Source organism: Gigantopelta aegis, chromosome 3 (genome assembly GCF_016097555.1).
Source record: "Gigantopelta aegis isolate Gae_Host chromosome 3, Gae_host_genome, whole genome shotgun sequence".
NCBI lineage: Eukaryota > Metazoa > Mollusca > Gastropoda > Neomphalida > Peltospiridae > Gigantopelta > Gigantopelta aegis.
The window spans coordinates 26132352-26154862 of NC_054701.1; the positions used below are offsets into that span (position 1 = coordinate 26132352).

General features: G+C 40.4%; 1 protein-coding gene across 1 annotated transcript; it reads left to right on the forward strand.

Moving 5' to 3' along the window:
• The first annotated feature begins 360 nt into the window (after positions 1 to 360).
• LOC121367765 (acid sphingomyelinase-like phosphodiesterase 3b) lies at positions 361 to 22174 on the forward strand. The gene is made up of 7 exons (XM_041492126.1): positions 361 to 516; positions 9131 to 9323; positions 12040 to 12284; positions 14063 to 14226; positions 16915 to 17092; positions 19163 to 19617; positions 21901 to 22174. The coding sequence occupies exons 1-7, from the start codon at positions 426 to 428 to the stop codon at positions 22003 to 22005; spliced, it is 1431 nt and encodes a 476-aa protein (XP_041348060.1). The 5' UTR covers positions 361 to 425; the 3' UTR covers positions 22006 to 22174.
• The last annotated feature ends 337 nt before the right edge of the window (positions 22175 to 22511 follow it).

Consider the following 22511-nt stretch of genomic DNA (forward strand, 5'->3'; position numbering starts at 1 on the left):
TGTATGAGACCTAGATCTAGGGTTTTACAATATTATAGATTATACATGTCTCTTATGCTCTTCCGTACCGACATGCTACGTTGAACATCTTGTGTATGAGACCTAGATCTAGGGTTTTACGATATTATAGATTATACATGTCTCTTATGCCCTTCCGTACCGACATGCTACGTTGAACATCTTGTGTATGAGACCTAGATCTAGGGTTTTACGATATTATAGATTATACATGTCTCTTATGCCCTTCCGTACCGACATGCTACGTTGAACATCTTGTGTATGAGAACTAGATCTAGGGCTTTACACTATTGTAGATTATACATGTCGCTTATGCTCTTCCGTACCGACATGCTACGTTGAACATCTTGTGTATGAGACCTAAGTACAGGGCTTTACCATCATTGTAGACTATTATAACCGAGGATATGATGCCACTAATAGGATCAGCAGTCCGATGGGCAGTCGTTTGGTATTGCATGCTCGAAGGATGTTTTATGGCCAGCATCACGAACTCTGGTATTTATATATAATTAAGTGTTTGTAGCAACCTTGTGAGTATCGTCTTAGAGTAAAAGTAAAACATTTACTGGTGTTAAAGATATTGTACTAACTTTGAAGCCATTGTAACATGTTTTCGACTAACAGAACAACTAGAAGTGCATATTAAATATATTTTCTTGTTTAAAATGTTAGTGTCAATATATACAATGCTTTATAACAGGCTTTATTAAAGGAAAGTACATTGGTGAAAACATTAGATTAATTTACGATATTAGGCATTATACCGTAACCGAAGAACAAGATATCTCTGGTTTACTATTATTAATCGATTTCGAAAAAGCTTTTGATTCAATATCTTCGTCAGTTATCAATAAAGCCTTAGACATTTTTAACTTCAAAACATCAATGAAAGCCTGGATTAAAATACTATATAGTAACTCGGTATCGAGAGTAATTCAGAATGGATTTCTTTCAGAGCCATTTAAACTAGAAATGGGCTGTAGACAAGGCGATCCTTTGTCTCCTTATATATTTATTTTATGTGCTAAAATCCTCGCTATCATAGTAAAAAACTCCAATAATATAAAAGGTATCACTACAGATGGTGAAAAATATTTAATATCGCAGTATGCAGACGACACAAGTTTTATTTTAGACAGCTCTCATGAGTCCCTGCAGGGTGTCCTATCTATCCTAGATTATTATGCACAAATATCTGGCCTCAAAATTAACTACACCAAAACAAAAGCTATTTGGATAGGTAGCAAGAAATTTTCAAATGAAGTTTACCATCACACTCGATGGAAACTAGAATGGGGCATTACACAGTTTAACCTTCTCGGTATTAACTTTTCCATTAACCTAGAAGAAATTATTGATTTAAATTATAATTCCAAGATTATCGAAATACAAAAATTAATGAAGCTATGGTCTATCAGAAAATTTACTGTTTTAGGAAGAATTACAGTCCTGAAAACGTTAATAGTTCCTATACTAACATACCTACTGAAAACATTACCAAATCCAAGCGAACGTTTGCTAAAACATATAAATGCATTATTTTTCCAATTTATTTTGAATAGCGGCCGTGAACAACTTAAAAGAAATTTAATAACGCAAGACTATAAAAATGGTGGCATCAAAATAATAAATATAAATAATTTTATGATCGCTTTGAAAAGTTCGTGGGTCCGACGGATATTTTTAAATAACCCAAAATGGACCATTTTGTTCGAAGCTTCTACAAATATATCAACACGTGATTTAATTATATATGTCGACCATTTTCTATACTGTAAAAAAAGTTCAATAAAAAATACATTTTGGAGAGACACATTGGTTAGTTGGTTAAGGATACAAGAAAAACAAATTCCAGTAAACGTAGATGATATTCTCCAGATCAATATCTGGTTTAACAGTAAAATATGTATAGATAAAAAGCCATTTATACTACAACGATATATCTCAAAAGGTATTATCTTTATTAATGATTTGTTGAAAGAACAAGGAGACTTTCTAACATATGAACAGTTCATAGAGAAATACGACATAATTACCCATTTTCTGGAATATGCTTCATTGGTCAGTGTTATAAAATCGTTCATTTACAACCTAGATAATTTAAATGATGACGTTTTTATAGCATTACAAAATTCTGTTCTTTCATATAACTTAAAGGTTCTGTTCAAAGATCAGAAAGGTTGCAAACATATATATGATTTACTGAACGCTCAAACCACCATTCCAAAATCACAAATAAAATTTCTAAAGAAGGATATATCTATGATATATATAATTGGGGAAAATATTGCATTCTACCCTTTAGATCTTTCAAAAGCACAACGTTATCTTGGTTTCAATATAAAATCATACACAGAATTCTTATAACTAACAAATTTCTAAATATGATTAATTATATTGATTCCAATGCCTGCAGTTTTTGCAATAAATCACCTGAAACCATACAACACCTATTATTTGAATGTAGTTTAGTACATTCTTTGTGGGAAGCAATAGAAGAATGGATAAGAAATGAAACTGGAATTAATATTACTCTAAGCAGAGACATAGTTATGTTAGGCATGATCAACAACGAAAAAGGTAATTTTGTAAATTGGCTGACTATCAATATAAAATATTATATTTACAGTATGAAAATGCAAAAAAGAAATTTACATGTCAATGCCGCGAAAAATATTCTACAAAATAATTTTGAAATAGAAAAATATATTTATTACAAAAATTGCAACTATGAAGCATTTTATAAGCAATGGACACCCTATAAAACACTCTTTGAAAGAATGTTTTAATTAAAAATAATGATTTGGGAGTTCACTTGGAAATAGAGTACTAATTAAAATGTCATTCTCTAATACTCTCTCAATATCCCCGCAACTTCTTTACACTTATCTACTGCTGTTGCACCCTCCCCCCCCCCCCCCCCCCCCCCCCCCCCCCCCCTCTCTCTCTCTCTCTCTCTCTCTCTCTCTCTCTCTCTCTCTCTCTCTCTCTCTCTCTCTCTCTCTCTCTCTCTCTTTCGCCCTTACCGTCTTATAATAAATATCATAGAAAGCATTAACATAATTAAATAGCATATTTTGTTTAGATACTATTGTTTAATTATGTACTTTGTAAGGCAGTGACCACGGCTCCCCAACCTGTTCACTCCCTATGTTCTGGGGGCTAAAAATCTCTTTTAAAAAAAAAAAAAAAAAAAAAAAAAAAGATCGCAAAATGTATAACTGTCCATCGTCCAAATACACACACACATATATATATATATATATATATATATATATATATATATATATACAATGCGTTTCTTGTTATCCTAATGTTTGTAACAGACATAACTGTATTTTACTTTAAAATAATTTCGTGTGTAGCCATTGCGCTATTTCTCGCTCCAGCCAGTGCACCACGACTGGTACACCAAAGGCCGTGGTATGTGTTATCCTGTCTATGGGATGGTGCATATAAAAGATCCCTTGCTGCTAATCGAAAAGAGTAGCCCATGAAGTGGCGACAGCGGGTTTCCTCTCTAGATATCTGTGTGGTCCTTAACCATATGTCCGACGCCATATAACCGTAAATAAAATGTGTTGAGTGCGTCGTTAAATAAAACATTTCCTTCCTTCCTAAATGATTTCAATACATGATTTGAACTGCCGACTGAACGGATTAAGTTAGTAAAACTCGGACACATTATAATATGTAACAAGATCACGATACAAATACATAGTTAACATACATGACAAGAACACGCATCAAAATAGAATAGAATTATATAGTTAACAACGAACATCAAGTACGTAATAAAAATAAAAATTTAGAAGGATATCTTTTAAATAAATAAAGCAAGGTTTTCCAATAATGGTGCTTTACACAACGACAGCATACCTTTCATTTTACAAATGCTGGGATTTGTTCCATAATATTTTGATTTTTACAATTGAATAAATAATGGTATTTATTTCGACTATTAATATTACAATGTTTACATAGCATGTTTTCTTTAAAGTTACATTCTCTGGTTACCATATTATAACATCATGTACAAATATAAAACACAAGCTCAAATGCACTTTTAAAAAACTCATGTCTGTTCGCTCCATTCGTCGCTCCATTCGTCGCCTGTACCGCCATTGCTCGGCAAAGCACAAACGACAGCCTGTTGTCAGTTTCAGTTAACACGTGCGCTTGTGGATTTGAAATTGTAGGGTTGGTCTCAAAAAATGAAATGAGAAATCTTGCGCTGTACGAAGAACGTTCGGTTGAGGATACGGTACTAGTCTTTCGTTAAAACCGGTTTGATCTTGACAACGTATTATCGACAATCGTACCTTCCTATTTCAGAATTAATATTTTATAAAGTGTTAGTAGAACTTTCAAAATTTAGTTTATATACTAGTAACACATTGATCATGTTTATATTTTTAAAATAAAATATACTAACGTGGACAATGAACGTTTTCATTTTTGAATTTTACGTGTGTTAAAATCGACTAATTCAAATAAATATTCCTTCGTTTGGAAAGGGTAAAGTAAAACGATATCAATGTTAAAACTACATTCCCTGGAATATTTTTATTATTTAAGCATATAGAACAGAAAATCCAATTACGTTTGGTGCATATATGACGCCGCACTCAGCATTGGTTTCACTACGCTGGCTTATCCAGGTCAAAAACAAAGCCAGTATTTTGAAAGTGGGACACTTTTGACGGGCTCGTACCGATCTCGGTTTTCATTGGCTTATCACAAGTATAGAATTCCCCAACAAGAGATCACGTGAGATTTCGCAATTTTTGAACAAATTTAACTGTCTTGATTGAGGGGTCGTCTCATATCTCCAAAACATATTTATATCCATAGAGGTATGGTACAACGCCTTTCCAGGGTTCGGTGAGTGGGGGATTTGCCTTGAAATTCTGACAGTGGCCAGCTGTTGGCATACGCGTTACAGATAAGGGGGTGTTACTAATTACGTAACGCTTTAGGGGTAGAGGAAGAGGGTACTGTGTTCGATTTACGTAACATTTTTCAAGACTATATGTTATTTTTATTCATTACTTTGACCTAAAAAGGTTTTTTTTTTGGAAATGCGCGGTCAGTCTAGGATCGATCCCCATCGGCGGGTATATACAAGACCATGGTATGTGATATCCTGTCTGTGGGATGGTACATATAAATGATCCCTTGCTAAAAAAAAATGTAGCGGGTTTCCAAGGCGCGTATGCAGAGATTTCAGCGGGGTTGGGGTTATAGACTGTGTTGAGCGAAGTTTATATGGGGCCATGCACCCCCAGAAAATACATTTCAATTTTTTTTAAGCTTAGGCAAGTAAGGGTTTCGACCTCCAATACCTTCCCCCTGCACATGCACCCGATTCCTCTCTAAGATTATATGTCAAAATTACCAAATGTTAGCAGATGGAAGCAAGGATAGGATGTTTTATTTAACGACGCACTCAACACATTTTATTTACGGTTGTATGGGGTCGGATGATTATTAAATCAATATGCTTTAACTTTGATGTCGTTAAACAATTCCCCCACCCCCCACCCCCCACCCTAACTTTACCCTTTCCAAACGAAAGAATATTTATTTGAATTTGTCGATTTTAACACGTAAAATTAAGAAGTGAAAACGTTCATTGTCTACTTTAGTATTTTTATTTTAAAAATTATACATGATTAATGTGTTACTAGTATACAAACTAAACTTTAAAAGTTCTACTAACACTTTATAAAATATCAATTCTTAAAGACTCTAGTACCGTATCCTCAACCGAACCTTCTTCGTACAGCGCAAGATTTCTCTTTTAATTTTTTGAGACGAACCCTACAATTTGAAATCGGCAAACGCACGTGTTAACTGAAACTGACAACTGTCTGTCGTTTGTGCTTTACCGAGCTATGGCGGCACAGGCGACGAATCAAGCGTATACGTTTGACGATATCCGTTCATAGCGAACATACACGACTTTTTTAAAAGTGCATTTGAGCTTGTATTTCACATTTGTACATGATGTTATAATATGGTAACCAGAGAATGTAACTTTAAAGCATATTGATTTAAGAGGAAACGGGTGCATGTGCAGAGGGCGGGTATTGGGCGTTGAAACCCTTACCCACCCAAGCTAAAAAATAAAATAAAATTGAAATATATCGCCCCATATATAAACTTCGCTCAACACAGTCCACTCCGATTTCAACTCGCTATGAAGCAAGACGTTGCTGTTTGTGCCCTCGAGCTAACACCCCCCCCCCCCCCCCCCCCCCCCCCCCCCCCCCCCCCCCCCCCCCCACACACACACACCTGGGGAGACTCTTAGCTAGTTACGGCGTCCTGGGTGAGTATGGAGTCGCGTCCAATGGGTCACGGGCGACCGTAACCTTAGTGTACTACGATCTCGATACCCCGAAAAGGAAGAGAAGAGGGCGTGAAAAGAGGAGACGTGCGCCAGGGGCGACACAGGGGGAACCAAACCTGGCGGCTCAACCGCCAGTGGCGGTTCCATCTGCGTCGTCGCCCCCTCCATCTACTCAGCGGAAGGAGACCAGCTCGCCACAGGCGGACAAGTCGACGGACGCGACCAGCGGGACACTGGACACTGCCATGTACCAGTCACCACCGCGTCGGCCCACTTCTACTCTCAAGCCGACTCCGGTGAAGCGGTTAACTTTACCTACCGCTCCCGTTGAGTCGGCAATGGATACATTTGTTGCCGCAGCTGCCAAACGGAAAGCCGTCACACCACCAGACGACCACCCTACTAAGTCGAAGCCGCCTGCTCCAACAATCCTCCGCCTGCTGCAGAGGAGGACGTAGACCCGTGGGAGTTGGCCTTGGGGAAACTCAAGAAACAATTTCGGAACTACGTCCAAGGGGATACAACAGACACGGAGAAGTTGAGAGGCCGGTACAGCAACCAGAAATGGAAGCCACTGCCGGATGGGACTCACTACGAGCTGCACACCCTACGGTTCAACGACGCAACGGGACTTGTCGTGACACACCGGCACCAACAAATCTTCAGACAAGCGATTCTTCTACATCAGATGGATAGCCCAACTTTCCACCGAATCGTCAAGACGATCTGCGGCGCCGGTTACATCGTCGTCATCCAGGCCTTGCTCGGCAGGAAGCACATGATCCCGTCACTGACTGCTGGACCGGTCCTCAACTCTCCGTAACCGCCAACCTCTTTTAGAACAGGCACCTCCTGTTTTGGGCTTAGTTGGACTTAAAAAATTTCGGCCGCAGTTCAAAATTTTATATTTATTTTTTTGTAAACAGTCCGACACAGTTTATTTTGGCAGCCCGTCTAAATTGCTCAAATCACCTTAAAACCTTTCTGGTCGAGCACTCTAATTTTATTGTTTGGACATAAATGTTTCTAGCTCATTTTCCTTTCGGTCTTTGACCAACTACTAAATTCATATTCCAAATTCCGCCCACTTCAAACTTACCCTCTCCCCCCCCCCCCCCCCCCCCCCGGCCCGGACCATATAGATCGGACTTTAAACTTTTAGACCTTCGTTAAAAAATTTATGTCGAAATTACTTCTTTTAAAAAAATATTATTAAATAGTCCGATCCTTTCTTCTTTACTTATTTATTTTTGGACTGTCCTTCCAAAATGCTCCAAATTATATAAATATTCGGCTGAGCAGTCAATTCATTTTATCTTTGGCTTGTAAATTATTATTATTTTTTTTTTTTCTTTCTTAATCCTACTAATTTCTTTTACTAATTGCTATTTTCAAAATTCTGTCCACCTTTTTAGGTCTAAGTAATGAATAAAAATAGCATATAGTCTTGATAAATGTAGATCGAACACAACACCCTCTTCCCCTAGAGCGTTACGTAATTATTAACACCCCCTTACATGTAACGCATATGCCAACCGCTGACCACTGTCAAAATTTCAAGGCAAATCCCCCACCGACCCCTGGAAAGGTGTTGTACCATACCTCTATGGATATAAATATGTTTTGGAGATATGAGACGACCCCTTAATCAAGACAGTTAAATTTGTTCAAAATCACGCGAGAAGCTCAGCGCCTGCGCAAATCAAGTAAAGTCCCAGTTCCACTGGCGTCCCGCTAAATGAAGAAAATCAAAGCTGGTTATTGAGTTTGTAGTTGACCTACATAATGTAGATAAGCGAGCATTGCGAAACTATAGCGATGTGGTGGACCTTTCATGTACCAAACAGAACTGGGTCATCTATTCTAAATGCTTAAATAATAAAAATATTCCAGGGAATGTAGTTCTAAGAATATTAAACCATTTATCTGTTTCGAGCTGTAATCTTAAATTTGACGTAATCAGTTTAGTTATCCAGTATGTATTTTTGTACGATAATCTCGTCAAATAGGTTTCGAAGTAAACTTTCGTTTTCAGTAATGTATAAAACTGATACCCAGAAGAGTTTTTAATATCCGTAAAACCTCTGTTGTATGAATTGATCGCAGAGTTTTTGCTTTAATTCTTGTTTATAGACAGAATAGCACATGCCACGGCCTTTGGTATACCAGTCGTGGTGCACTGGCTGGAACGAAAAATAGCCCGACGGGGATCGATCCCAGACCGACCGCGCTTCAGGCGAGTGCTTTACCACTAAAAAGACGCCCCCTGTTAAAATACGTCTTGCTGCAATAATACGGAATAGCATTCGCTGCAGCACTGAGTTTCTTCTTTTGACCTCTCAGCCAATTGTGACATTTACCTTAATATCATTTTAATGTTAGTCTATAGTCATCATTCTATAAAAATATATTTTGTAAATAATTTCAGTTTGGTATGACGTAAAAAGAACAGTAAAAGTGTTTTGGAAATAAAAAAAAACACAACTATTTTTGTGTATAATTTACAAAACAATCGGATCAGAAATACATAACTTGTGAATTTCATAGTATGAAAAAAGACGTTCCCTGTAGGACGGGCTATAATAGTGCTCAATGTCCTGGATGCCATCAGACATCCATTTACATATTGAACCGAATTTACAAAGCCTGTTTATGTGTTACACGCGTGTAACTACATACTTTTACAATACTTAAAAACACCTGTGCTTACGAAAAACAGGCTTCGTCAAATTCGGTCCATTATCTCTATTGCAGGTTGGTTTTGGCATATATCTGACATCCATTACGACTTCTCGTTTGATGGTGGACGTCTGTCATGTAACGGCAAAGTGGAGGGCTCCGCCCCTTACAGCAACTACTGGTGCGACTCCAACTGGCGGCTTACCGTCGACAGCTTCGCAGCCATGGCTAGACTGGAACCCAATGTCGACTTTCTCATATGGACAGGGTAACAGTCGGTTTTGGGGTTGTTTTTTCCGTTTGGTATTCTTTTGGTGCACGTGTGTGTGTGTTTGTGTGTGTGTGTGTGTGTGTGTATGTGTGTGTGTGTGTGTGTGTGTGTGTGTGTGTGTGTGTGTGTGTGTGTGTGTTTGTGTGTGTGTGTGTGTGTGTGTGCATATGTGTAAGTGTGTACACATATGAAATGATATATAATTATATGTATGTAAAATATTTTACTATTGATGTACATCATGTGGGTGGGTACACATGAGAGTATATATAATAATTATATGTATATAAAACATTTTATTATTGATGTACATGTTACTTTAAGTATTTGTATATATATAAATAATTGTAAGTCAGTGAGCTCGGGGCTCCTCAACCCCGACACTGTCAAGAATCTCTGGGGAAAATAAAATATTATATATATCCAACTGGGATACTGTAAAAAATTAAATCTCAGACACATATAAAGATTTTTCTTACCCGTTGGTGAGAACATCATTAGTTATTTTTACGTGTGTTAACAATTTCAAGACATACGACTGGCTGCTCTTAGGTGATGACCAGGGCCTCGTTCCACGAACCGATCTTAGCACTAAGATCATCTTACATGCATTATGTAGTTTTGCATTTAAGGTGGTCTTAGCGCTAAGATCGCTTCGTGGAACGGGGCCCAGGTCACCAATGTCATACATCCAATGCAAAAAACAGCACGATCGAAATTGATTACTCTGTGACTATACTTAACCTGACAATCATTTGTCTGTGACGCGTAAGTGCAAGGGCTGTAAATAACGTTTAGTCGAAAAAGATGTTAAAATTTGCTTAAAACCTGGTTTTTGAGGATACATTTTAAAAGAACTCTTTGTAAGATAAATGGTATCTAACGGCCACTCATGTATTATTCTCTATATAAAAGAAAGTATCTATGAAGAATGGGGGTTTCTGGAGGAAGACTGGTTTGATATAACACATTTTATTACCCACATTAAACGGCTACATCGTGTTTCTCTTTATGTTTAGGTCAATACTGGTACACTTCTGACGTCACAAATAGCATCTGCAAACTTTGGGCAGTTTGTGAAATAGACATCATACAGAGTCATTGTAACTGATCTCGATTAATTATATTAACATTGATTTTGAAACGATTAGTCACATTAAACATTTGTTATTAGTCACAGTTTGTGAATAATAAGACAATTCTCCTTTTGTAAATTCCATATGGCACTCCCGCTCATGGAATATATTCAGTGTACTTTGCATTGCTCTGTTTGAAATGCGTTTCACATTCCATTTCCATTTCACACTCGTTCACCGGAGTCGGGTGATTGGTAAACATAGTCGTCGGAAGATGCATCACACTAAACTGTCAGAACCCTGTTATTCTCAATTCCCGATATGTTGTCTAGAATGAACTGGGATGAACATTTGGTTGCCATGCATCATATTTTTAACACAACAATCAGCTGGGGTGCGTTGTATAAGCTCACGTCAGCATTGGTCAGCGCTAAGTAGGTTAAAGTTTGTTTTGTTTAACGACACCACTAGAGCATATTGATTAATTAATCATCGGCTACTGGATGTCAAACATTTGGTAATTCTGACAAGTAGTCATCAGAGGAAACCTTCTACATTTTTTCTAATGCAGCAAGGGATCTTTTATATGCACTTTCCCCACAGACAGTAAAACACATACCACGGCATTTGGCCAATTGTGATGCACTGGTTGTACGGTTATGATCGCTCTCATAACCGTACATATATCCGTCTAGCTTTCGAACGGCAGGGTATTCCATTTCGGGCTAGTGACAACGCTGCTCAACGAATTTAAATTTTGACAAATACCGACTACGGGAAATGTTGGATGGGTGACCGTTTTGGTTTTGAAGACTAACTAAAACTAACTAAAAACAAATAATAATAATTACTCCAATTAAACTGGAAGTTTATTAAAATAAATAATATTTCGTGGATTTAAAAAAATACCGTTTATAATTATGTAAAAAAAAAAGGAGAAGGTTTTGGCCTTTATAAATCTCCACATAGACAATCTGTATATCTAACTCGTCAATACATTTCCTAATAGATGCCACCATTTTGGAATAGCGTTATATTAGGTTCAGACTACCGACTGCCACGACAAAGTTGGCCAACTTTCTGCAGTCAAGACTTTTACGACTGTCCAGTTGATAGTCTGAGCGCTCTTACAACTCGATTCTCGTCGTATACGACTTCTACGACTGTCCAGTTGTTAGTCTGAGCGCTCTTAAAACTCGATTCTCGTCGTATACGACTTCTACGACTGTCCAGTTGATAGTCTGAGCGCTCTTACAGCTCGATTCTCGTCGTATACGACTTCTACGACCGATTAGTTATTAATCTGAGCGCACCCATTGTAAGTTGGCAGTTGGGGAAAATACGAGTTGGCCAACTCTGTCGTGACAGTTGATAGTCTGAGGTTAGCATTAGATATAAACAGTTGTTGTTTGGTGTTGTTGTTGTTATTATTGTAGCTGTAGTGGTACAGTGAAACCCCTCTAAATCAGACACCCTTGGGACCAATAAAAATGTACTGTATTAAGAGGGATCCGCTTTAGAGAGGTTAAGTTATGTACTGATTTTATAAAAGGGACCAGTTTTGAGGGAATTCCGGTTTACAGAGGGTCCGGTCTTGAGAGGTTTCACTGTAGTTTCTTTTCTATTTTACCCACCAGCGATAATGTGGCACACATTGAGGATGAACACTTATCGATGGAACTAAACATCCACATCTTGACGAACATCACCTCACTGTTCGGTCAGTACTTCCCCACCACCACCGTGTACGCAGCACTCGGCAACCATGACTACTTCCCTACCCACCAGTTCCCTTCGTCCAGCAACGTCATGTACAACACCATGGGCGATCTGTGGGCTGGGTGGATCAACGACACTGAACAAGTGGAAAACTTCAAACGAGGTAACAAACAATAAGAATCAAATAAATACATACATTTTAAATAAGTAATTAAAAAATAATAATAAAAAAGAAGGGAAAAAAGGGCACAAGCTATAAAACAGTAGGGTATAGTAGGCCTAATTAGGGTACTCTATTTACGTGACCCCTTTCCACTTAAGGTTTAAGCACGCACGTCGTGGGCACGAGTTAAGCAATGTCTAGGTGGGCGTGGGGTGCTATTTTGTTGGAATATTAGATTTATTCTTTTACTTAGTTATTTGTAAGCTGAAATGGAATGGAAGGTTAATTAAATTGTGATGTGTCATTCCAATTTTTTATTTTTAAATAATAATATACATATATGTATTACTGTATCCAATTTGATGATATATTTGAATGATCTTTGACTATGACCTAAAGTGAAAGTTTCATCATTCTGCCATGCACTGCCCAGTTTGAATTAAACAACCAAGGACAACCTTACCTGGGAAGAGGTTGCGGTCTTCCTGCAAGGGCGCCGCACGTCAGATTCAGGGTGCCCCTTGCCGGTACGCCTGGTCAGTTATGGATATATAATTAATCGCGAGGCCCCCAGGACATGGTAACACTATTGATTAGTTCGGTAGGTAAGACTGATATTAGAGAAACAAAGGGTAGTCCGGCCCAATTTACAGTATTCCCAAGCGACAGTCCGTCCATCTCTCATCGCCCCCCCCCCCCCCACCCCCACCCACCCATCTACCGCCCCACTCGTCTATAAACTTTAATGTTTAAATGCCATAAGGTCAGGGTTTAATTCATCAATTCATAACAACCACGGCATCAGCTATAATGTACATGTTTTGCGTTAGAAAGCAATTAATATTAAACTGTGACCACTGACTTTAAGATAACATATTTCAGAGTGATAAAACAAAACATGTACCGTAGACCACACGTGCCACAATGCAACAAAATAACCCAATCTGATTTTATAGTGTAACCCAATGCGAGAGATCAAAGGGAGACTCCTAGTTCAACATACGCTGCCTTGGGGGCTTGGATGTTGTGATGAATTCTGACCTTCAACCTGCACAGACCTCTCTGAATTTCTGAAAAGACCCATTGGCGTAGCCAGAAGGGCGACATAGAGGTCATACCCCCATCATACATCTTCTCCTCACCTTTTATATTTTTCTGTCGTAGGCGACCATATAAGTGATTCCCCCCTCGCTCACAGTGCCAATAGAAAATCTACTACGCCAACCATGGCAACGGCCATAATATCTGACTTGATGACATATGTAGTGGGGGCATAGGGTATAATTATATGTGTACCCCCATATTTAAGTCTTCCTGTGTATCATGACTCAGACAATGTGGTTGCCCCCCCCCCCCTTTGGGGTATCCACAAAGTAAAACCCTCGCTACGCCAATTAGAAGATCTACAGGTGTATCATTATCACTTGTAATGCAGTGGTAAAGCGCTCGCTTTGATGCCCAGTGGTAAAGCGCTCGCTTGATGCACGGTGGGTTTGAGATCGATCCCCGTCAGTGGGCCCATTACGATATTTCTCGCTCCAGCCAATGCACCATGACTGGTACATCAAAGGCTGTGGTGTGTGTTATCCAGTCTGTGGGATGGTGCATATAAAAGATCCCTTTCTGCCAATCGAAAAGAGTAGCCCATGAAGTGGCGACAGCAGTTTCCTCCCTCAATATCTGTGTGGGCCTTAACCATATATCTGACGCCATATAACTGTAATTAAAATGTGTTGAGTGCGTCCTTAAATAAAACACTTCTTTCTTTCTTTCTGCAGGTGCTTTCTACACTGTTAAAACTGCGCACGGGTTGAGACTGGTGGCTTTGAACACAAATCTGTACTACACTAGGAACAAGAAGGTCCGCAACGAGACGGATCCAGCAGGACAACTGGCGTGGCTGAGGAAGACTCTCCAGGCGGCGGACACAGCTGGGGAGAAGGTACAGACAGGGCAGTACCTATCGGGTATTGGGGGGTGGGGTAGGAATCTATTACTGTCATGGCTGAGGAAGACTCTCCAGACGGCGGACACAGCTGGGGAGAAGGTATAGACAGGACAGTACCTAGAGGGTGTTGGGGGGGGAGTAGGCATCTGTTACTGTCATGGCTGAGGAAGACTCTCCAGGCGGCGGATACAGCTGGAGAGAAGGTATAGACAGGGCAGTACTAGAGGGTGTTGGGGGGGGGGGGAAGTAGGCATCTGTTACTGTCATGGCTGAGGAAGACTCTCCAGGCGGCGGATACAGCTGGAGAGAAGGTATAGACAGGGCAGTACCTAGAGGGTGTTGGGGGGGGGGGGGAGTAGGCATCTGTTACTGTCATGGCTGAGGAAGACTCTCCAGGTGGCGGATACAGCTGGAGAGAAGGTATAGACAGGGCAGTACCAAGAGGGTGTTGGGGAGGGGGAGTAGGCATCTGTTACTGTCATGGCTGAGGAAGACTCTCCAGGCGGCGGATACAGCTGGAGAGAAGGTATAGACAGGGCAGCACCTAGAGGGTGTTGGGGGGGGGGGAAGGGATTTATTACTGTAATGGCTGAGGAAGACTCTCCAGGCGGCGGATACAGCTGGAGAGAAGGTATAGACAGGGCAGTACCTAGAGGGTGTTGGGTAGGAGGGTAGGGATCTATCACTGTCATGGTTGAGTTAGACTCTCCAGGCAGCGGATACAGCTGGAGAGAAGGTACAGACAGGGCAGTACCTAGAGGGTGTTGGAGGGGGGGGGGGGGGGGGGGTAGGGATATATTACTGTCATGACTGAGGAAGACTCTAGGCGGCGGACACAACTGAGGAGAAGGTATAGACAGGGCAGTACCTAGAGGATGTTGGGGGGGGGGTAGGGATCTATTATTGTCATGGCTGAGGAAGACTCTCCAGGCGGCGGACACAACTGGGGAGAAGGTACAGACAGGACAGTACCTAGAGGGTGTTGTGGGGTGGGGTGGGGGGTATGTTACTGACCTGGCAGAGGAAAACTCTCCAGGAGGCGGACACAGCTGGGGAGAAGGTACAGACAGGACAGTACCTAGAGGGTGTTGTGCGGGGTATGTTACTGACCTGGCTGAGGCAGACTCCAGGCGGCGGACACAGCTGGGGAGAAGGTACAGATAGGATAGTACATAGAGGCTGTTGTGGGGGGTATGTTACTGACCTGGCTGAGGAAGACTCTCCAGGCGGCGGACACAGCTGGGGAGAAGGTACAGACAGGGCAGTACCTAGAGGGTGTTGGGGAGATAGGGATCTAGTACTGACCTGGCTGAGGAAGACTCTCCAGGCGGCGGATACAGTTGGAAAGAAGGTACAGACATGACAGTACCTAGTGGGTGTTGGGTGGAGGTGGGTAGGAGTATATTACTGAGGAAGACTCTGGGCGGCTGATACAGACAGGACAGTACCTAGTGGGTGTTGAGAGTGGTTTAAAGTTTGTTTTGTTTAATGACACCACTATTGGAGGTCAAACATTTGGTAATTTTGACATAGTCTTAGGGAGGAAACCTGCTAAATTTTTTTGGTTCATTAGTAGCAAGGGATCTTTTATATGCACCACCCCACAGACAGGATATTTAATATATCTAGCACATACCAGTCGTGGTGCACTGACTAGAACGAGAAATATGGGTGAGGTATGTTACTGTCCTGGCTGAGAAAGACTCTTCAGGTGGCAGGCACAGCTGGGGAAAAGGTACAGGACAGTACCTAGCGGGTGTTGGGGGTGGGTGGGGGTATGTTACTGTCCTGGCTCAGGAACACGCCACAGGCGGCAGACACAGCTGGGGAGAAGGTACAGACAGGGCAGTACCTAGCGGGTGTTGGGTGGAGGTGAGTATATTGCTATTCTGGCTGAGGAAGACTCCGGGCGGCAGACACAGTTAGGTAGAAGATAAAGACAGGGCCGTACCAAACGAGGGTGGGGTGGAGATGGAGGTGGAAGGTATATTCTTCGTGGAAACATTTGTATTGTATACTGTGAAAAGAGGTTCTATTCTAGACGTTTTGGTCCTGATCAATCTCCAAACCGCTTATTTTGTATGATGGTTGTTTATGTCAACATCTAAGTTACACATGTTCAAGTTGTCCAAAGGATGGTTAAACTAGCCATGGGTTAGTATTGTATCTTTCTTTGAAATATCTTAATTGTTTGTATAAATACTACAAACCAAGTTTGTATTTAATTATGAGTGGATACCTTATGCTGTTCTAAGTCAGGTTTAAAAACATTGTTTCTGTTGGTCTTTGTAGTTTTGATTATTTATCTTAACCGCTGGTTAAGCTAAGAATTGAACAAATTTAACGTCTGAATATGTTCATTTTCAATGGCAGAGTCTGTTGACAAATCCAGTGCATCATTTATAATATTTTTTGATAGAAATATTGAAGTGATATGCTCAAGAAAGTAATGACTGGCTCAGACTACAAACTGCTAGCACAACGTTGGCCAACTTTCTGCTCTCACGACTTCTACAACTGTCCATTTGGTAGTCTGAGCGCTCTTACAACTCGTCCTATAATCAATTTGTTGTTAATCTGAGCACACCCGTGACAGTTGACAGTCTAAGCCTAGAATAAGGGAGTTAACCTAGCTGTTAAAACACTTGCGTTCTGAATGATTGTCTTCCTTTTATGTTCTAGGTATTAATGATAAGTCACGTTGGAGTTGGTGTGTTTACGCCTGATGACGTCAAGTGGATGTATACTGGTTTTCATAAACGTTTTGTCTCGATTCTTCGTGAATACGGTCACGTGATTACAGGAATTCACTTTGGACACCAGCACGAAGATTCCTTCAAAGTGCTGAAGACTACTGATGGTATTATTCAATATAGTTGTTTGTTGGTGCTTTTGTGTTATGATTTCTTCATATTGTTTTCTGGTTGGGTTTTTTTTTTTTTTTTTTTGGGGGGGGGGGTTGGGGGTAGGTTTGTTTTTTGGGGGTAGTGGGGGGGGTTGCTTGGTTTTTTGGGGGGAGGGGGTTGTTGGGGTGTTTTTTTGCTTATTTGCTTTTTCATTTTTATACTCATTGCTGTTCCATGGTTATTCGTCTCTATCTTATTTAGTCACTGGTTTTAGTTCTAGTTCTGTTTCTAAATAAAAGAAAGAAAGAAATGTTTTATTTAACGACGCACTCAACACATTTTATATACGGTTATATGGCGTCAAACATATGGTTATAGATCACACAGATAATGAGAGAGGAAACCCGCTGTCGCCACTTCATGGGCTACTCTTTTCCATTAGCAGCAAGGGATCTTTTATATGCACCATTCCACAGACAGGGAATTACAAAGCCTTTGATATACCAGTCGTGGTGCACTGGCTGGAATGAGAAATATCCCAATGGGCCCACCGACGGGGATCGATCCCAGACCGACCGCTACGTCCCGCCCTGTTTCTAAATAAACCCGCAGATAGTCTAAGGTCAAAATATTTAATTTCTTTTTCATAGATAGCAATTATTTATTTCCTAAAGTTAGAAATAAAAGAAATTATTCATATCTTATCTAGATCTTTACATAGATATTTAAAGCGAGGGCGTAACTAGTGAGTTCGGCGAGCAGTGCTCCCCCGAAAGATACAAAAACATAAAGAGAAGTAATTTTTAGTTTGAAAGTACTCTTTTTTTTTTCTTGTTGTTACTGTGCATTGATTTTTCTTCACTTACCCATTAGTAAGACTAGATTTGGCCATGATTTCAAACAATTCTGATATTTAACAAAGTGATATTTAACTCTATTGGCATTGGATCTTGGATATCGTGTAGTTTATTGACATAATTTGGAGCATATTAGAAACTTTTATTTTATGATGGAGAGGTTATAATTAAAATATTATTTCTTCTTCTTTTGTTTTAGAATTATGATATTTGATGATCGAGTTTAATAATTTCTCACTAAATGCAAAACCCCAAATTACTTTGTGAACAGCATTTGAGTGCTCAAATGATAAGGGGAGATAACGTACCTATTGCAGATTCCTTTATATTCTCCAATATTGTCTCCCCCTTTGTAGGTATAGCTCATACCTCGTCTGGTTAAAATCACCGGCCTCGGTGGTGTCGTGGTTAAGCCATCACACATAAGGCTGGTAGGTACAGGGTTCGCAGCCCGGTACCGAGTCAGACCTAGAACGAGTTTTAACAACCACTACACCATCTTCTCTCTCACTTACCACAAACAAACTAAACCCTAACTCACTGTCCTGGGCCCGGTTCCACGAAGAAATCTTAGCCCTAAGATCACCGTAACTGCACAGCTAACATATGCACTTAAGGTGATCTTAGCGCTAAGATCGATTTGTGGAACGGGCCCAGGACAGACAACCCAGATAGCTGAGGCGTGGGGGGGGGGGGGGGTGCCCAGGATAGCGTGCTTGAACCTGAATTGGATATAAGCACGAAAATAACTTAAAAGGAAAGGTTAAAATCAGATTTGTCTTGACCCCTCTTTCTCAGACTTTATCAAAGCCAGTGTTATAGCCAGATGGCTTTTCATTCAACCACTGAAAACAAGACTTGACAAATTTTCTAGAAGCTTTATGCTTTTAAAATAACTAATGAGTGAAATCAGTCAGTCTTCTCACAGCTCATGAGTTTTCATGTTAATGGTCATGCATTCATTTACAATTATTGTAGCGCTTATATCCAGTTAAGGTTCAAGCACACTGTCTTGGGCACAAACACATCAGCTATTTGGGCTGTCTGTCCAGGGCCCCGTTCCACAAACCAATCTTAGTCCTAAAATCACCGTTAGTGCATAGCTACCTTATGTACTAAGGTGATCTTAGTGCTAAGATCGCTTCGTGGAACGGGGCCCAGGACAGAGGTTAGTGGCTAGTTGTTAGTGGTTAGTCATTTATTACTTTCTTATAACTATTTTACCAGGAAAGCCAGCAATCCCAATGTTGTTTGCGCCATCCTTGACACCTTGGAGGTTTGTGTCGGCCACCAGTGGATTTATTGCACCCGAGCACAATCCAGCCATCCGCCTGGTTGAGTACGACCGCAGCACGGGGAGACAACTCAACATTGTCCAGTTCTACACGAACCTCACGTCCACTAACCTCAACAACCGCTCCGACTGGACGCGGGCGTATGACTTCAAGAAGGCATTTGACGTCCGTGACGTCACTGCCTCGTCACTGCACGAGCTGGTACAGAGAATGTGGCGCCCCGAAGGCGCCAAGTACTTTGACCGCCATTACAAATTCACCACCGTCATCGCAGACCGTGACGACGACCCAACGTGTAACACCAGCAGCTGTAAGAGTGCTATTCTGTGCGGCCTTGACAACATTGACTACGACAGATACGATTCCTGTGTGGTGGAATATAAAAAGGTGAATACACTTGAGGCAGTGGACCTTTTTTTTTGCCTAGCTAGAGAAAATAATTACTGTGCTCCGAACCGGTGTCACACGACTGGTATATTAATGGATATGGTATGTGCTGTCCTGTCTGTGGGAAAGTGCATATAATATTTAAAAACACAAAGTGTCAATTCGAACCTACTTCACCGATTCGTGTGACAGTAAATTTTGACAGCCTGCGACCGTAACCAATTGGCTGACCTGGCCTCGTGCTTATAAAACTTTTAGTCTAGACTCAAGACTCTAATAGTAAAATTTGTTTTATTTAACGACGCCAGTAGAGCACATTGGTTTTTATCTTATCATCGGCTATTGGACGTCAAACATATGGTCATTCTGACACTGTTTTTTTAAAGGAAACCCGCTGTCGCCACATAGGCTACTCTTTTACAACAGGCAGCAAAGGATCTTTTATTTGCGCTTCCCACAGACAGGATAGCACAAACCATGGCCTTTGTTGAACCAGTTATGGATCACTGGTCGGTGCAAGTGGTTTACACCTACCCACTGAGCCTTGCGGAGCACTCACTCAGAGTTTGGAGTCGGTATCTGGATTAAAAATCCCATGCCTCGACTGGGATCCGAACCCAGTACCTACCAGCCTGTAGACCGATGGCCAAACCACGACGCCACCGAGGCTGGTAAAGACTCTAATAGAGTCTGAGACATTAATGTCATGACAACGCCATACAAATTGTATGCTTGTGACGTCTTTATCGTTCCAGCCAGTGCTCCACAACTGGTGTAACAAAGGCTGTGGTATGTACTATCGTGTCTGTGGTATGGTGAATATAAAAGATCTCTTGCTGCTAATTGAAAAGAGTAGCCCATGAAGTGACGATAGCGGATTTCCTCTCTCAATATTTGTATGGTCCTTAACCATATGTCTGACGTCATATAACCGTAAATAAAATGTGTTGAGTGCGTCGTTAAATAAAACATTTCCTTCCTTCCTAAACGATTTATAAGCACGGGCCCTGGCTTATAAAGCTTTTGGAGTCTAGACTCAATCTCAAATGACGTCACACACATGCAATTTGTATGGCGTTGTCATGACGTTAGTGTCTCAGACTCTATTAGTCTCGAGTCTAGACTCTAAAACTTTTATAAGCAACAATTTGTTTGGGGGTTTTTGTTTGGTTTTTTTGTGGGGGTTTTAATTGTCCCCAGAATACAAAATGGCAGTGTCAAGGTTGCTTCCACAAAAATTAACCGTAGTTAAGAAAGCGTGCTGGCAGACACTCGGTTCGAAACTAATATAACAGGTTGAATTAATATACAGCTTTATTATTATTATTATTGTAACGGGACTAATGATCCACTCGGGTACTAAAAATAAACGATAAAAAAGATACCTCGCTGCTAATGGAAAAATGTAGCGGCTTTCCTCTGAAGACTACGAGTCAAAATTACCAACTGTTTGACATCCAGTGACCTATGATTAATAAATCAATGCTCCTTATTCACTGTCTCTAGCTATTACAGGCTATAGGCACGGCCATAGAGGGATCACACCGGTATTTCAGCCAATGAGTGGCTTGTAGACAACGAATATTGTTCTAGACTGGTAAACCAAATGGCCACGTCGGGAACCAAACAAACGATAGCGGAAACGTTAGCTGGCTAAGCCTATTGCCCTGAACTCCACACCTTAGAGAAACACACACACACACACACACACATACAAAACTCACTAGCTTGCTTGTACGGCTGTTCACTCGAATAAGGAACGACAACTCATTCTTTCTAGTCAAACTTTGAATTTGATTATTCTATTTAATGTGTTAGTCACCATTTATAGATTTTTTTTCTCTGTTAGTCCATGTGACTATATTTTTTGTACTATGTAGTAGAATACATGTGTACAGTCTTTACATTTTAAAACAAAACGTAACAAATGCAATGGTAAGAACGTAATCAGTGGCGAATCCAGAAAAATCCATTGCGGGAGGGGGGGGGGGGGGGTAATGACATGAGGCGGAATGCCAAGGGAACTTGGGGGAGGTTTGGAGGGGATAAAAATTAAGATATAATAAAATTATAACTGTCGCAAAATCCGCCTCTAATATTAATACGGTAATAGTTTTGTCGTTCTCATTTGGCAAGTGTTAATAAGAAAAAATCCTTTAATCATTTCTAAAAAAGAAAAAAAGAAAGAAGGAATATGTAAACAATGTAAGTTATTCTACACACTATGTTTGATAACGTTGTTTACATATGTATGTATAAAATATGAATTGATTTTGTTTACAGAGATTCCAAACATCCGGCTCTACACCGGTTCAGCTGTCAGAAGTATATAGACTGGCGTACGGTTTTCTACTACTTCTAGTGGCGTATACTAGTAACTGCATATGACTGGAAATAATTTACTAGTTACAGCGAGCGCAATGTATAGTTCATGACCACGACACGTATCTAGTTATCCAAGAAAGGAAGGACGGAATTTTTGCTTTTGTTTCTTCTGTTTTTCCAAATGAATCTCTGCTTCTGTTACTTTTTATATTGCAAATAAAGTCTAACTGTTTTTGTTTTTTATATTGTGTGGATGGTAACAATTGAATTTTGTGTCTTGAACCCTTCTTTGGGGTCGCTCTAGCCAGTGCCCCACGACTGGTATATCAAAGGCCGTGGTATGTGCTATCCTGTCTGTGGGATGGTGCATATGAAAGATCCCTTACTACTAATGGAAAAACTGTAGCGGGTTTCATCTCTGTGACTGTGTTAAAATTACCATATGTTTGACATCCAAAAGCCGATGATTAATAAATCAATGTCCTCTAGTGGTGTTTTAAACAAAACAAACTTTTTAACCTTCTCTGGGGCTGGATCCGGTTTAGTCGGTAAAGCGCTCTCATGGAGTG

Bases quoted from the DNA above. Each gene is read 5' to 3' on its own strand.
- LOC121367765 (XM_041492126.1), top strand. From the start codon at position 426: ATGATGCCACTAATAGGATCAGCAGTCCGATGGGCAGTCGTTTGGTAT. The intron at 17,093-19,162 runs GTATTATTCAAT...CTATTTTACCAG, and splicing joins AGTGCTGAAGACTACTGATG to GAAAGCCAGCAATCCCAATG. The intron at 19,618-21,900 runs GTGAATACACTT...TTTTGTTTACAG, and splicing joins GTGTGGTGGAATATAAAAAG to AGATTCCAAACATCCGGCTC.